The sequence below is a fragment of the Phoca vitulina genome, unplaced genomic scaffold (assembly GCF_004348235.1).
Source record: "Phoca vitulina isolate PV1807 unplaced genomic scaffold, GSC_HSeal_1.0 scaffold21, whole genome shotgun sequence".
Lineage (NCBI taxonomy): Eukaryota > Metazoa > Chordata > Mammalia > Carnivora > Phocidae > Phoca > Phoca vitulina.
In genome coordinates, this window is record NW_022589724.1 from 32,336,289 (window position 1) to 32,350,317 (window position 14,029).

General features: G+C 68.5%; 1 protein-coding gene across 1 annotated transcript in view; it reads right to left on the reverse strand.

Moving 5' to 3' along the window:
* NOTCH1 (notch receptor 1) overlaps positions 1-14,029 on the reverse strand; it is a 44,218-nt gene that overhangs the window by 10,066 nt on the left and 20,123 nt on the right. Inside the window, exons 5-25 of the mRNA XM_032418482.1 lie at positions 12,785-12,907; positions 12,218-12,451; positions 11,837-11,992; positions 11,503-11,688; positions 11,063-11,176; positions 10,137-10,250; positions 9,759-9,992; positions 9,569-9,679; positions 8,911-9,103; positions 7,642-7,787; positions 7,335-7,448; positions 5,628-5,747; positions 5,166-5,318; positions 4,383-4,611; positions 3,649-3,850; positions 2,819-2,972; positions 2,556-2,740; positions 1,912-2,044; positions 1,338-1,595; positions 1,153-1,265; positions 170-741 (exon numbers count right to left, since the gene is read on the reverse strand). Coding sequence (XP_032274373.1) covers positions 170-741; positions 1,153-1,265; positions 1,338-1,595; positions 1,912-2,044; positions 2,556-2,740; positions 2,819-2,972; positions 3,649-3,850; positions 4,383-4,611; positions 5,166-5,318; positions 5,628-5,747; positions 7,335-7,448; positions 7,642-7,787; positions 8,911-9,103; positions 9,569-9,679; positions 9,759-9,992; positions 10,137-10,250; positions 11,063-11,176; positions 11,503-11,688; positions 11,837-11,992; positions 12,218-12,451; positions 12,785-12,907 — 3,844 coding nt within the window. The remainder of the gene's footprint in view (positions 1-169; positions 742-1,152; positions 1,266-1,337; positions 1,596-1,911; positions 2,045-2,555; positions 2,741-2,818; positions 2,973-3,648; positions 3,851-4,382; positions 4,612-5,165; positions 5,319-5,627; positions 5,748-7,334; positions 7,449-7,641; positions 7,788-8,910; positions 9,104-9,568; positions 9,680-9,758; positions 9,993-10,136; positions 10,251-11,062; positions 11,177-11,502; positions 11,689-11,836; positions 11,993-12,217; positions 12,452-12,784; positions 12,908-14,029) is intronic.

The following is a 14,029-nucleotide window of genomic DNA, read 5'->3' on the forward strand; positions in this document are numbered from 1 at the left end:
CCTGCGCCTCCCCCAGCGGCCCCCCCCAGAGCCCCCCTGCACCCGCCTCCGCGCCTGCGCCCCCTCCCGGAGCCCCGCCCCGTGCCCAGGCCCCTCCCCGAGCCCCGCCCCGCGCCCCGCCCCCGCCCCGCGCCCCGGCCCCTCCCCGCGCCCCGCCCCGCCGCCTCACTTGCACTGGCCCTCGGCGCGCTGGCAGTCGAAGCCGTCGAACAGGCAGCCCACAGAGTTGCACTGGCTGTCGCAGCGGCCGTTGCTGAAGTATTTCCAGCACTGCAGCGACTGCGAGCAGTTCTGCCAGGGGTCGTTGAAGTTGAGCGAGCAGTCGCCGCCGTCCCAGCCGCACGCATGGTTGTTGCAGGCCAGGCTGCACACCTTGTTGCCCGCCTCCTCGCGGCACTCGGGCAGCTCGCAGGCCTCCTCGATCTGCGGCGGCGGGATGTCGAGGCCCAGGCCGCCCCCGAAGCTGTAGTCCAGGATGTGGCACAGCAGCCCGTTGAACTTGGCGGGGCACAGGCAGCGGTAGAAAGGGCTCTCGGCCGCGGGCTCGCAGCTGCCCTGGTTGTAGCAGGGGTTCCCGCCCACGCAGGGGCTGCCGGCAGGGAACTGGCACTCGGGGCCCGTGAAGGCGCCCAGGCACAGGCAGGTGGGGCTGCGTGGGCCCGAGATGCATGTGCCGCCGTTGAGGCAGCGCCGGCTCCCACAGGCGCGGGCATCGTTCTCACACGTGGCGCCCTCGAAGCCCTGCGGGGACAGGTGGCGGTGGGGCGTCAGGGGGCCGCAGCCCCGCGCCTTGGCCGGCACATTCCGCCCGCACACGGAAGCCCCGGGGTTGTCGGGTGCTCCGGGAGCGGGGAGGACACACAGGGCACTGAGCCCTGGCGGGCGAGTGTCGCTGGGTTTGCCAGAACCCTGAGCAGCATGGACCGCATGAGCGTGGGCTCACCCACTGTAACCCCGAGGCGGGTCGGGGAGAGCGGGGTGTGGCCGGTCCCCGAGACCCCTCTGAAAATAATCTTCCCCCAGAAAGCCTGGGTCTGGGACCCAGGAGGATGGAGCCCAGCTCCAGCCACCCCCCGCCCTCTGGCCCTGGTGTGTGGTGGCAGCGAGGGGGCACTCTCCCGCCCCCAACAGGCCCCCCGCGGCGACACCTACCGCGGGGCACTTGCAGATGAACCCGCGGGCGGTGTTGGAGGCCACAGCGCAGGTGCCCCCGTTCTGGCAGGGCCTGCCTTTGCAGCCGTTGATGACCGACTCGCAGCGGCGGCCTGCGGACCAGATGGGAGTGAGCGCTGGCCCTGCCCCGCCTGGCCCTGCCCCCGCCCTGGCGTGGCACCCACCAGTGTGGCCCGCGCGGCACTCGCAGTAGAAATCATTGACACGCTGCACGCAGTTCTGGGTGCCACGGGCGTCACAGGGGTTGGACAGGCACTCGTTCACGTCGCCCTCACAGCGCTCGCCCACGAAGCCGGGTGGGCAGGTGCAGCTATAGCCGCCCACCTGGTCCACGCAGGTGCCGTTGTTAAAGCACTTGGGGCCCCGGGAGACGGGGTCGATGGGGGGACTGCAGTCGTCCACGTTGACCTCACAGTGCACGCCTGCAGAAGCCCAGGTGCCATCAGGGACCTGTGCTGGCCACACGCTGGCCCAGCTCCCTCCTGACGGCGCTCCCCCTGGCAACTGGTCGGGATGGGACCACACAGATGCTCGGGAGAGAGGACGCGGCCACGGGGCTGCACCCCACACTGGCTGCCGGGTGCCTGTGGCCTGGCTGGGCTGCCTCCCTTGGCTCCTTCCCCGCTCAGCCCCACACGGCAGCGTGGAAGCCTGGACCGGGTCTAGCATGCTTGTGGCTAACGCCCGACGCGCCCACTTGTCCCTGGACCCCAGCCCTGGGCTGTGGCCAGTCCTCACCCTGTGTGCCCCGGGGACAGGAGCACTTGTAGGTGTTGGTGAGGTCGATGCAGGTGCCCCCGTTCTGGCATGGCTGCGACACACACTCATTGATCTCCTCGGAACAGTTCACCCCGTGGTAGCCGGCCACGCACTGTGCAGGGAAACAAACAAGGGGTGGGGGCCCGTGGCTCAGTGGGAGGCGGGGATGTGGCCCTCCGCACCCTGTGTGGGCCGACAGGGGATCACACAAGCTACCCTCTTGACCAGCAAAGGCTTGAGTTCCTCACACCCGGTCAACCCAGAGAGAGACCTCCACCTAGTGGACTCTGAGAAGGGCCCTAGCAAGCTGAGAGTCACTGCCCAGAGCACGGGCTAGAGCTTGTCTCGTGGAATAGAGGTGGGGGCCTCAGGGCAGGTGTCAGCTGGGCCCAGAGGGAAAGCTCTGGGGAAAGGGGCCCAGAGGGAAACCCCCCATATTTCTATGTAGTCTTCCTCTTCCACCGACACCTCCACCAGGCAGTCTTCCCTGATCATCACAGCCCTCCCTTCCTGGGACCGCACCTGTGGGGTTTAGTCTTCCCTGCTGTGCTTGCTCGCAGCCTAGGGCCTGGCATGTGGTGACAGTCCCAGCAGACCGCCCCTCTCCCAGGACGGGTGCCCACCTCACAGGAGTAGCCACCCGGGTAGTCGGTGCAGGTGGCCCCATTCTGGCAGGGGCTGGGTGAGCACTCGTCCACCTGGTCCTCGCAGTAGCTGCCCGTGTAGCCCGCCTGGCAACGGCAATGATGGGTGTTGCCCGCGTCCATGCAGAGCCCCCCGTTCCGGCACAGGTGGGTGACGTTGATGTCTGTGGGGAGGCAGAGGGCAGGGGCATGAGGCCTGGGGCCGCAGCTGGGGGACCCGGGGGGGGGGTGCAGCCGGTTACCTTGGCGCTGGGCGGCCACCTCACAGGACACGTTGGGCACGTCACAGTAGAGGCCAGTCCAGCCGCTGTGGCACTCGCAGCGGTACCGCGTGTTGGTCTGCCAGCACCTGCCGCCGTTCTTGCAGGGCGAGGAGTCGCACCAGCGCACGAGGCTCTGGGGACGGCAGGGGGCGCCCGTACTCACACTCCCCACCCGGCCCGGCCCCCTGGCAGAGCGCAACACACTTCTGCCAGACAGCCCTGCGCCCACGGTGGGCAGCCCACCTACAGACCTGGAAGCTGAGGCCTGTGGGACCCCCCGCCCCCCCCACCCCGGCTCGGGAGCCGCCTGGGGCTGGGGCGGGGGGGCTTGCTCCCTTTCTCTGGGCCCTCGGCTAATCCAGAGCCGCCTTTCCTTGAAGAAAGATTTTTCTTCGGAAGTAAACTACTCTGTTGGGAGTTTTTGTAACAAGTATCTTATGTGAAAATCTTCAATAAAAATACATCTTTAATATTTTTGCATATTTTCTATAACAAAGCTGGTTTTCAGCTGCCTTCCTCCCCTGCTTCTTGCTCTCTCTCCATAAACCTCTGGTCCTGACCCGAGAGGCCCTGCTCCCCACTTGCTTCCTTTGGAGGCAGCACGGCCTGGAGCCAGGCCCTGGGCTGGCAATCGGGGGTCCCCGCGAGCCACGTGACCACGGCCACCCCGCCCGCCTAGCCCCCCGCCTTCCCCAGCGGCGTGGGGAAGCCGCGTGAGCAGGGCCCGGCAGCGTGGCTGTGACGGTGCGCTGGGGGCGGGCGCCCCGCCGCGGCCTCCTGCCGGGCCCCCCTGCAGCCCGCTGGCTCACCTGGCAGTTGAGGCCCGTGTAGCCCTGCGGGCAGGTGCACTTGTAGGTCCCGTAGCTGTCCTGGCAGGTGCCACCGTGCAGGCAGGGCCGCGAGTCGCACTCGTTGATGTCGTGCTGACAGTAGCTGCCCGTGAAGCCCGGCGGACACAGGCAGGTGAAGGAGTTGATGCCATCCACACAGGTGCCGCCATTAAAGCAAGAGCTGCAGGTGAGCAAGCGGCAGGGGAGACGGGTGAGCGGGGCTGGGGGCCCTGCCCGGGCAGCTCCCCCTCGACTCACACTGTGGCGGGAGGGGCCCAACAGCCAGAGCAGGCGGGGAGGAGCCTGGCTGACCTCAGGGCCGGGGGCCTCGGGCTCTCCCGCCACCCGCCACCCGCTTCCTCTGCCTTCTTCACAACACGGGCATGTGGCGGTGAACGGAAAAACGAGAACGAAACCAGAACCCGCACGGCTACCGCGGGAGAGGACCATGTCGGAAACAAAGGACGAGAACACTGAGTGCGGAGTTTCCTGGCAGCCCAGGCAAAAAAGGAAACAAGATGGGTCACGGAGCTGGCGCAGTGGGATAGAAGGGGGCGCACCAGATCTTCAGGAGAAACTGCCAGGGCTCCTGGTTCTCACACGGGCCAGCGGACAAGCACCCTTGAGGACACAGGGGACACTGGACGGGCAGTGAGAGCCGGCCCGGTGGATGCCCCCGGCCTGCGTCCCGGGGCGCCCCGCGCAGCACTCACCTCTCCGTGCAGTCGGGCGTGTTGTTCTCACAGTGGATCCCGCTGAAGCCTGTGGGGCAGGTGCAGGTGTAGCTGTCCACGCAGTCCGTGCAATTGGCGCCGTGGCGGCACGGGTTGCTGGCGCACTCGTTGATGTCCTCCTCGCAGAAAGCCCCCCGGAAGCCGGGCAGGCAGTCGCAGAAGGCGGTGTTGACGCCATCGGTGCAGGAACCGCCGTTGTGGCATGGGTCTGGGAGGGGACAGGCAGGCTGGCTGAGGCTGGCTGAGGGTGGGCACCACTGCCCTGCCGGGGGGCCGAACCTGGGGGCCCACGCTCCCCCACACACCCCCAGGCCCCAGGCTCCAGGGCAGGGCGGACAGATAGGCTTAAGGACCAACAGGGCCGGCGTCACCATCTCCCCTGCTTGCTTGGTGGCGCCAGATAAGACGCTTGGTTTCTCGGGTCTCAGTGTTCTCTGACCCAGGGTTGGGGGCCGAGAGCCCCGCTCCTTGGTGGGGTCACAATAAGGACCGGTAAGGACACGCCGGGTAGAGGAGCTCCCAGAACCCACTGGGAGGTGCCGGCAGTCTGGCTCTGGAGGCTTCTGGGGCCACCCAGGACCACCCTCCTCGGTCCACGTGAGGCTACCCCCAGCACTTCCTGCAGTGTGACCCGGGCGCGCCCCCAGGCGCTGCCACATCGGTCCTCCCATTGGACCTCAGCCAGCTCCCTGCCCCACGGCCACCCAAGAAACGGCCGGTCCAGGAGCAGCTCAGAGGGGCCGAGCTGGCCGGGCCACTCACTTGGCCGGCAGTCGTCCACGTCCGTCTCGCAGTTGTGCCCCGTGTAGCCCGCGCGGCAGCGGCAACGGTAACCGCCGTTGGTGTTCTGGCACGAGGCCCCGTTGCGGCACGGGCTCTTCACACACTCGTTAATGTCGACCTCACAGGTCTGTCCTGGGGGGAAGGAGGGGTGTGGGTTCAGCCCCCGCCGTCCAGGCCTCTCCCCCATCCTCCCAACAGCGGGGCCTCCTGTGCCCCAGGACAGTCCTCTGGGGACACCCTAGGAAGGAAGGGCTCTCTGACTCGCCACCCCCCCAACCTCGGGCCAAGCAGATGATAGAAATGCAGGGTGGGAAGGGCCCCAGCAGGCCCATTTCTGCTTCCAGAGGCCCTGCAGATGGCTCTGCTACCCGCTGGCTCATCTCCGGGCCTCCTGCCCCAGGGGGACACACTCCGGCAGGGCCGCGGGGCAGGAGGCCTCACCTTGCCAGCCCGTGGGGCAGATGCAGGAGAAACTCTCATAGTCCTCGGACTCTTTGCACACGCCCCCGTTTCTGCAGGGGCCGGGGGCGCACGGGGCCAGCACCACCTCACACGTGGCTCCTAATAGGAAGGAGAACAAGTGCTGAGACCCAGGGAGCCCTGGCTCGGAGGGTCCACGCCCCACAGCATCTCCCAGTGGCTGGCCCTGTGGTGGGTGAATGGGGCTGCACTGGGACCCCAGGCAAGCTCCTGGCTGGGTCAGGACCCAAACCAGGGGCCTAAAGACAGACGAGAGAGACACCCAGCTCCCCGACAGTCCCTGCAGGATACAGCCTGGGTCTCAACCCCTTGGGATCGGACTGGCGGCCCCCGACCACGTCACAGGGGCCCGGCCTGCTTCCAGCCTCACACCCTCTCCTGGCCTTCAGGAGGCCTGGGAGCTCTTCCCAAGGGCTCTGTGCCACGGGCAGCCAGTGCCCGGTCACGGAGGCCACGGAAGCCACCGAGCAGAGGCTGGGCAGCAGGGAAGGAGCCCCAGCGGCACAGGACCCCGGCACGGGGAAGGGAGTCTCGCTAGGAGCATGTCACACTGGGGTGACTTTCCTCCACAAGCGCCCAGCAGACAGCCTTCCTGTTTACAGCCGTGGGGGCCGATTCCTGGGGAAGAAAGGAAGCGCTATCTTCCCCGTGGCCCATTATCTCCCTGGCCTGCTGGGGTGATTTTCCAGAGCCTTTCTTTCTATCTGTTTCCATGGTGACCTAGGCAGGCAGGAAATTCGCCAGAGTTTCCGACAATTGTGCAGAGGGAAGCAGGAAGTGGGCAGACGGGAAGCCAGTCAGCACAGGCTGGCTCCTCCCCACCAGGCCCGCCAGCCTCTGATACTGTGTCCGAGAGGGACCTGTGCGCCCCAGCGAGGGGGCCCCTGGGCGGCTATCAGCCGGGAGCTTCCTCACCCATGCAGGAGAGAAAATCCAGGCCCCCGGCTTCGGTCCACGAAAATACCACACTGGCCATGTGGCCCGTGGCCACAGCGGCCACAGCCCGCCTAACTGCCAGCACAGGCCCAGGCCCCCACCCCACCTGCCTGGCCAGATGGGGCCGCCTCCGGACCTCCAGGCTCGGCGGCAGTCCTGAAACCGTCCCCAGTGGCAGCGCCCTCTGCCCACTCCCAGTGGGACCCAGTGGCAGGAGTGGTTGTGGACTTCTGTGTCTTAGCCCCCCGTAAATCTCCTCCACAGAGGGGACCATTTCCTGCGATCCTGCTGGCCGGGCCAACGGCGGACGCCGGGACACCCGGGGAAACGCCTCCCGCCTCGCTCAGCCCTCACAGAGGGCTCCTTGTTCCCCGACACAAAGAAGGCCCGCCGTCAAAGGGATCCCTCAAGCCCGGCCAGCAAGGTGGGGGGGGTGCCGCTTGGCCCCCAGGGGCCCATGCAGTGTGGACACCGGGCCACGGAGCCCAACCGCCCAGGCCCAGCTCCTGGCTCTGCTGCGGAGGACCCCAGCTCCCGGGCGGGCTGGCCGCCACACCAACTGTCTGGGACAGACTCCTAGTACAACGTCTCCCCAGCGTCCTGTGTTTGCTGTGAATCTGGCAAGGACAGCCGCGGGGGGAGGCCCGAGTGTGGCCAGGCCAGCCCCGAGAAAGCCATGCTGTGCCACAGCACTGCCCCCCGGCAGCCCGGGGCCTGCCAGCCCGCCCTCACCTGTGTAGGGCAGTGGACAGTTGCACTTGTACCCGGCCACGTCATCGATGCATGAGCCCTGGTTCAGGCACGGGTTGGATGCACACTCGTTGATGTTGGTTTGGCAGTTGGGGCCTGGAGAGAGAGAGCCAGTGGTCGGCGAGCCCGTCACCGCGGGGCCGTGGAAGGATCCTGCCGTAGGAGCCTCATTGCCGCCCAGGCTGCAGGCAGAGCCCCGCGCCGCGCCCATCCCGGCGGCAGCTGGTGCCCACGGCGGGAGGGAGGCAGCGCGGTGGCCCCAGAGCCCCCCGCCCGGCCTGCTCCTCACCACTGAAGCCCTCGCGGCAGGTGCACACATAGCCGCTGGTCATGTCTCGGCAGGCGCCGCCGTTTGCACACGGGTTGGACTCACACTCGTCGTTGTTCACGTCACAGTTGGCCCCGCTCCACCCGGGGTCACAGTCACACTTGTACCTGCAGAGCGGACCACAGAGCGGCTCACGTGCGCCCGTGCTCCCAGCTCTGCCACCGTCCTGTGGTCCGATGCCACAGAGGGGCTGGTCCACTCCGGCCCTCTGAGCCCCTTAGAGTGGGGGTAACAGCACCCCCCTCGCCCGAGACAGGGGTTACGCCACCTCTGGGACAGCGCCTCACCCAGGCCGGGGTCAGGCCACGTGCCACTCGGCCCCCACGTGGCCTTGAACAGAGAGCAAGGGCTCCCTGGCCACGTCAACAGCCCACCTCCACAGGGCAGCGCTGGGCACGCAGCGCGTGTCAGAGACAAAGCGAGCTTCAGCCGCCCCGTGCCCTCGCCCTGCCGACGCCGCGTGTGCGCTTCTCCCACGCCGACCGGTTCCCCAGCTCTGGGTGTCCTACACTCAAGTACTGGTGTCGGCACAGACGCCATGGGAGACGGGCTCAGGCTCACACACGGCGCCCACATCAGACGCCCACCACGTGGCCGGGCTGTCACCCATAAACTGGGGGTCCCGAGACCCTCTCCTTGAAACTGCGGACATGCCGGAACGGCTCACAGCACTCAGAGAAAGTGTACTTGCCGGGTTAGCGGTTAATACAAGTTGAACCTCAGGAGCAACTGAATGGGAGAAACACACGGGATGAGGCACGGGGGGGACCAGGCCTCCCAGCGCGTCCACGTGCCCGGAAGCTCTCCCAACCCCTGGGTGACACGGGCGAGCCTGATCCAATCTCTGGCCTTGGGACTTAACTCAACCTCCTGCCCCCCTCCCCTGCTGGGAGGTCACATGGCTGGCCCCCCAGGTGCCCGTCTTTTGGTGACTGCAGCCCCCTCGTTAATGTGAACTCCGGTGTGGTTCAAAACGCCCCTTTCCCCACTACGGTTCGGAAGCTAGCTCAGCAGCCAGAACGAGAAACGAGACAGGTGAGCACGTCACAGAAACGCGGGGTGCGGAGAGCCCGCACACGTGCCTCGGGTCACCGAGACCTGCACCCTGAGCCGACCGTGCCCACGCCAGGCTCTGGGGAGGAGGGCCGGGCCAACCACGTGCCGGTGGGGGGCACGGCTGCGGCCCGTGTGCGGCTCTGCTCCCCCCACAGCGCCCCCGCCCGCGCCTACCCGTTGAGGCTGTCCCGGCAGGCCCCGTGGATGCAGGGGTCGCTGCTGCACTCGTTGACCTCGGACAGGCACGTGGGGCCGTGGTAGCCCTCGGGGCAGCGGCACGTGAAGCTGTTGACGCCGTCCTCACAGGTACCCCCGTGATGGCAGGGGTTGCCCGCGCACTCGTCGATGTTCACGTTGCACATGCTCCCTGTGGGCGGGGGCGGGAGCTCAGACACCCACGCCCCAGGGCCCCCCGAACCCCCCAGGAGAGGACAAGCTTCGGTGAGCAGATTCTGGCCCCAGAGCCCCGGTTTCCCCCTCTGCTGAACAGGGGAGGACACCCAACGCCCCTCCCTGGTCCTCCTGAGGCGTAAGCCGGCTCAGCCGGGGCTTCCCACGCGAGCGCAGTGGCCCCGGGCACAGGGCCCGCAGCATCCCGACAGCCCAGACGGGCCTCCACGGTGGACGGTGGTGGCGGCAGACACAGGACGTGCGCCCAGGACTCTGGCTCTGACCAGGGACAGAGGCTCGAGGGTGCCCATCCCAGCGCTGGTCAGAGCCCTGGGTCCCCGCGCTCCCCGCCGCAGTCGGCCGCCGCCGGCAGCACCCTGCTCTCCGCTGCCTGAGCTGGCCCGCCAGGGCCCGGGGGGGACGGAGCGCGCGGGCCACTCACCCGTGTAGCCGGGCTCGCACGCACACTCGTAGCCGTCGATCTTGTCCAGGCACGTGCCCGAGTCGCAGGGGCTGCTGACGCAGTCGTCCAGGTTCGTCTCACAGTTGGGTCCTGGCGGTGGGCAGCACCGCGGTCAGCCCCCCGCCCGCCGCGTGCCCCGCCCCGCACCCCGCCCCCGCGCCCCAGGCACCTGTGGTCCCCTTGAGGCAGGAGCAGAGATAGGCGTTGTCGCGGTCCTGGCAGGTGCCGCCGTGCCGGCAGGGCTGGCTGTGGCACTCGTTGATGTTGCTCTCGCAGTGGTGGCCCGTGTAGCCCGGCCGGCACAGGCAGGTGAAGGTGGCCACCCCGTCCTTGCACACCCCATAGTGGCACGGATCGGGGTCACACTCGTCGATGTCCACCTCACAGTGCGGCCCCGTGTAGCCTGCAGGGCGGGGCCCGGGGCGTCAGGGCGGCTGCTCCCGGAAGGCCGCCAAGCGGACCTGGCGCTCTCATGCTCCCGAAGGGGAGGACTGGAGCGTGCTGTTCCTCACGGGCGGCCCCCCGCCCCCTTCCCCGGGCCCCACACCTTCTGTGCACACGCAGGTGTAGGTGTTGGGCCCGTCCAGGCACTTGGCGCCATTCTTGCAGGGCGTGCTTGCACACTCGTCCACGTCATACTGACACAGATGTCCGGTGAAGCCTGGGGCCGGGGGAGGGCTGCCATCAGATGCAGTGGGTGCCGGGGGCCCCCGGCTGAGCCCCAGCTGGACCAGAGCAGGGACTTCCTGGGATAGGCTCCCCAAAGCCTGCTGCGGCCAGAGCTCAGGAGACCTCCTATCTCTCTTCTTGCCCCCTTTCAGCTCCTGCCCCTCTAAGAAGAGCCCTTTCCCCGACTGACCCCAGCCGCTACGGCTACAACCGTGTCGGGCTGTGAATGAGGTCCCCAGTATCTGCGATGGCCGATTTATACCCTGCAGGCCCAGGCTCTGACCTGCAAATGCCTCCCGGGGCCCGGTGCCCCTGGACCTACAGATCCCGCCTGCCCCAAGCTCCTCAGGCCCTCCTGACGGTCACGTCCACTGTGGGCCACATCCACTGTCCATGACGGGTCATGCCCGCCATGGGGGTCGCAGGCCAGGCCGACTCCCTCCCAGCTGCGAGCCCTCCGAGTGCCGGGCTGGCACCTCTTGCCCACCTACGCCCCTCGGGGGTCTGGGGAGTACACTGCTGCTCCCAGGGCACTCGTCCCCAGGGAACTGCAGCACCCAGGAGGATTTCTGGGCCCTGAGTGCCCCTTGCCCCCCCCCAGCAAGGTGGGGGGCCAGCACCCCCTGCCCAGCCTGGCCCAGTCGTTCCTGAGGTGAAGTCCCTGCAGGCCCGCCCCTGGGCCCCCTGTAGGGAGAGGCTCGTGCAGGATGAAGCCCAGGGCCCCCCAGCGGAGCGTCAGGGCTCCTGGGCCAGTGCCCCCAGGGAGGGCGGGCTCGGCGGCAGCCCTGAGGGGGCGGGCCTCACCCGTGGAGCACTCGCACAGAAACTCGTTGATTTTGTCCAGGCAGCGGCCGTTCTGGAGACAGGGGCTACTGGCACACTCGTCCGTGTTGACCTCACAGTGCACGCCCTCGTAGCCTGGGGGTGGGGATGGTGAGGGGGCACGGGGCCCATGAACAGCCTCAGCCGGCCCACCACAGCTGGGGGCTCTGCGCAGAGAAAAGGCCCCCGGCTCCTGCTGCCCACGGAGCCGACCACCCAGCACCCCCACGCGTGCCCTCCCGCGGCTGGCTGGCATCCCCACACGTGCCCTCCCGCGGCTCGCCTGGCACCCCGGGGCCCACCCTCCCACCCAGCCCTGGTGCTGCTCTGTGGGCTGGTGCCCCGGGGGCTGGCCCGGGCGGCTGTGGAGGCCGGGGCGCTGCAGGGCCCACCCCGACGGGCCAGAGGCTGGCTCCACGTACCGGGCATGCAGATGCACTGGAACTCCCCGATCTGGTCCAGGCAGGTGGCATCATTCTGACACGGGTTCGAGATGCACTCATTGACGTCGATCTCGCAGCGGGGGCCGGTGTAGCCTTGTAGGCACTGGCACTCGAAGGAGCCCAGCGTGTTGATGCACTTGCCCGCGTGCTCACAGGGGTTGGCACCTGGTGGGGGGCAGGGGGCACGCGGCTCCGGTGAGAGGCTGCTTCAGGCACCCTGATCTCCGGGCCGTCGTGGGGCAGGACTGCCGCCCCCACCAGACCGGGAACGCCCGTCCAGCAGCCTCCCCTGCCGCCGGCCGCCCCGACGCACCCAGCGAGCACTCGTCCACGTCCTGGCTGCAGGCCGGCCCCGTGTACCCCGAGGGGCAGGTGCAGATGGCTTTGCCGTTCACGGGGTTGGTGTCACAGTTGGAGCCCTCGTTGCAGGGGTTGCTGATGCAAGCGTCGTTCAAGTGGCAGAGCAGGCCTGGGCGGGACAGCGGCGGTCAGCGGGGCACCCGCCCCAGCCTGGGGACGGCAGGCCCCCCACGGCCACGCTGCCCAGCGGCCCCGTCAGGCCCACGACGACCGGGCCGCTCCGGCAGGCTCGTCAGCAGCGGGCCTGCCCCCCTGCGCCCCCGGCCCTCCTCCCTCCAGCCGCCACAGCCACGCGTCCGGGGGACGGTGCGCCCCGGCCCCTGCTGGCACTCACCCGTGCGGCCGTGGGGACACTCGCAGTAGAAGGAGGCCACGCGGTCGTGGCAGGTGGCGCCGTGGAAGCAGGCGGCGCTGGCGCAGTCGTCGATGTTCTCGCTGCAGTCCTCGCCCGTCCAGCCGTTGACGCACACGCAGTTGTAGCCGCCGTGGCTGTTGTGGCAGGTGCCGCCGTTCTGGCAGGCGTTGGGCATGAGCTGGCACTCATCCACATCCTCGGTGCAGTACTGACCTGCGGGGGGCGGGGGCCGAGGCCGTCGGGCTGGGCGAATGCCGCCAGGGCCCTGGACTGCGAGGCGCGGGGTCCGCCTCCCCCGGGAAGCCTCCGCCCGCCGCCAGCCCAAGCCTCTGCTCTGCTGCGGGCACAGGGGTCGGGGCGGGGGGGGGGGGGGGCACGCTTGTCCGCCATCCCCAGACGCGAGCCCCAGGCTGGGCCCAAACCCAGGGAGCCCAACTGCGGCAGACGGTGTGGCCGCTGGGGTGGGGACCTCAGAACCCGGCCACACATCCCCCGGGCTAGACCGGGCTGGCAGCCCCCTCCCCCAAAGCCGGTCCCGGCGCGCACCTGTCCACTCTGGGGGACAGCGGCAGTTGTAGGTGTTTACGCCGTCCACGCAAGCACCTCCGTTCTTGCAATTGTTGCCGGGACAGTCATCCACGTTCTCCTCGCAGTTCTGGCCGGTGAAGCCTGCGGCGGGAGGAGCCGGGAGCCCGGTCAGGCCCTGGCCGCAGGGTCGGGCGGCATGGGCCTGCTCCGGCGTCTCCCTGGCTGGACCCACATGCCCTGCTCTGGGCGGGGTGCTGCCCCTCCGTGGCCTGTGCTGGGGTGCCCACCGCCCTGGGGCCCTTGGGGTCCAGGCCCTGTCCCCTGCTCTCCCTGCTCCCCGTGTGACCAGGCCCCCCACTCCAGAGCCCGCAGGTGACACGTTCCTCTCGTGAATCGCTTGGCCCAGGGCCGGCTAAATAGACAGGGACTTGGGAACATGGGACTCTGGAGGTGCTCCCGGAAACATCCTTCTGTAGCCGGGCTCCCTCCAGGCCGGCACCACGCGGGGGCTCCAGGGCGCCCCGTGGGGCCGCATCACGTGCCGCATCTTAGGGGACTGCCCTGGGGCTAGGGGGGCTCCGGGCAGGGGACTTCAGGAGGCAGTGCACACACGTGGCCCTCAGCTTCCCAGGAACAGAGGTGTGGTTCCCCAGCGTGGGGCCAACCTCCGCCACATGGCCTCCACGCCAGTCAGACATTAACGCGCTCAAGTCCCGCTCGTTCAATCATCAACCAAGAAAGGTGTGCTGGGCAGGAGCCCAAACCTGCAGCCGGTTACTAATTAATGCCCCTCCCGGGATGCCTTTGAACTCCTCTCTTGCCCTTGGAGAGCCAGTCTCCTCCCTCGGGGCCCTCCACCCTACCCGTGCTGTGGGGGGCAAAAGCAGGAGGCCTGGAAGAGCCGAGGTGCGAAGTGGACGGTGTTTTGGAGGGAGCACCCCTGATGGGAGCCCAGAGCCCGAGCTGTGACTCCCACGTGTGCTAGAGTGGACCTCGAGCACGGCTTTTCCCCGTGTCTTGGAGGATCTCCTATGGTGCAGTGGGGCACACGAGCTCCAGGCATGGGGTATCCTCCGGCGGGTCCCCCACACCCCACATCCTCTGGCCCTCGCTGTAGCCCCAAGGGGGCAGTCCCCTCTTGAGCCACGCGGCTGGATGGGAGGTCCCAGGCCCGAGGTCACCGGGCCAGCACAAACACATCTGAACCCAGAACCCAGGGGTGGGCCTGGCAACTGGGCGTAGCTCTCAGCTCCCGGGGAGAGC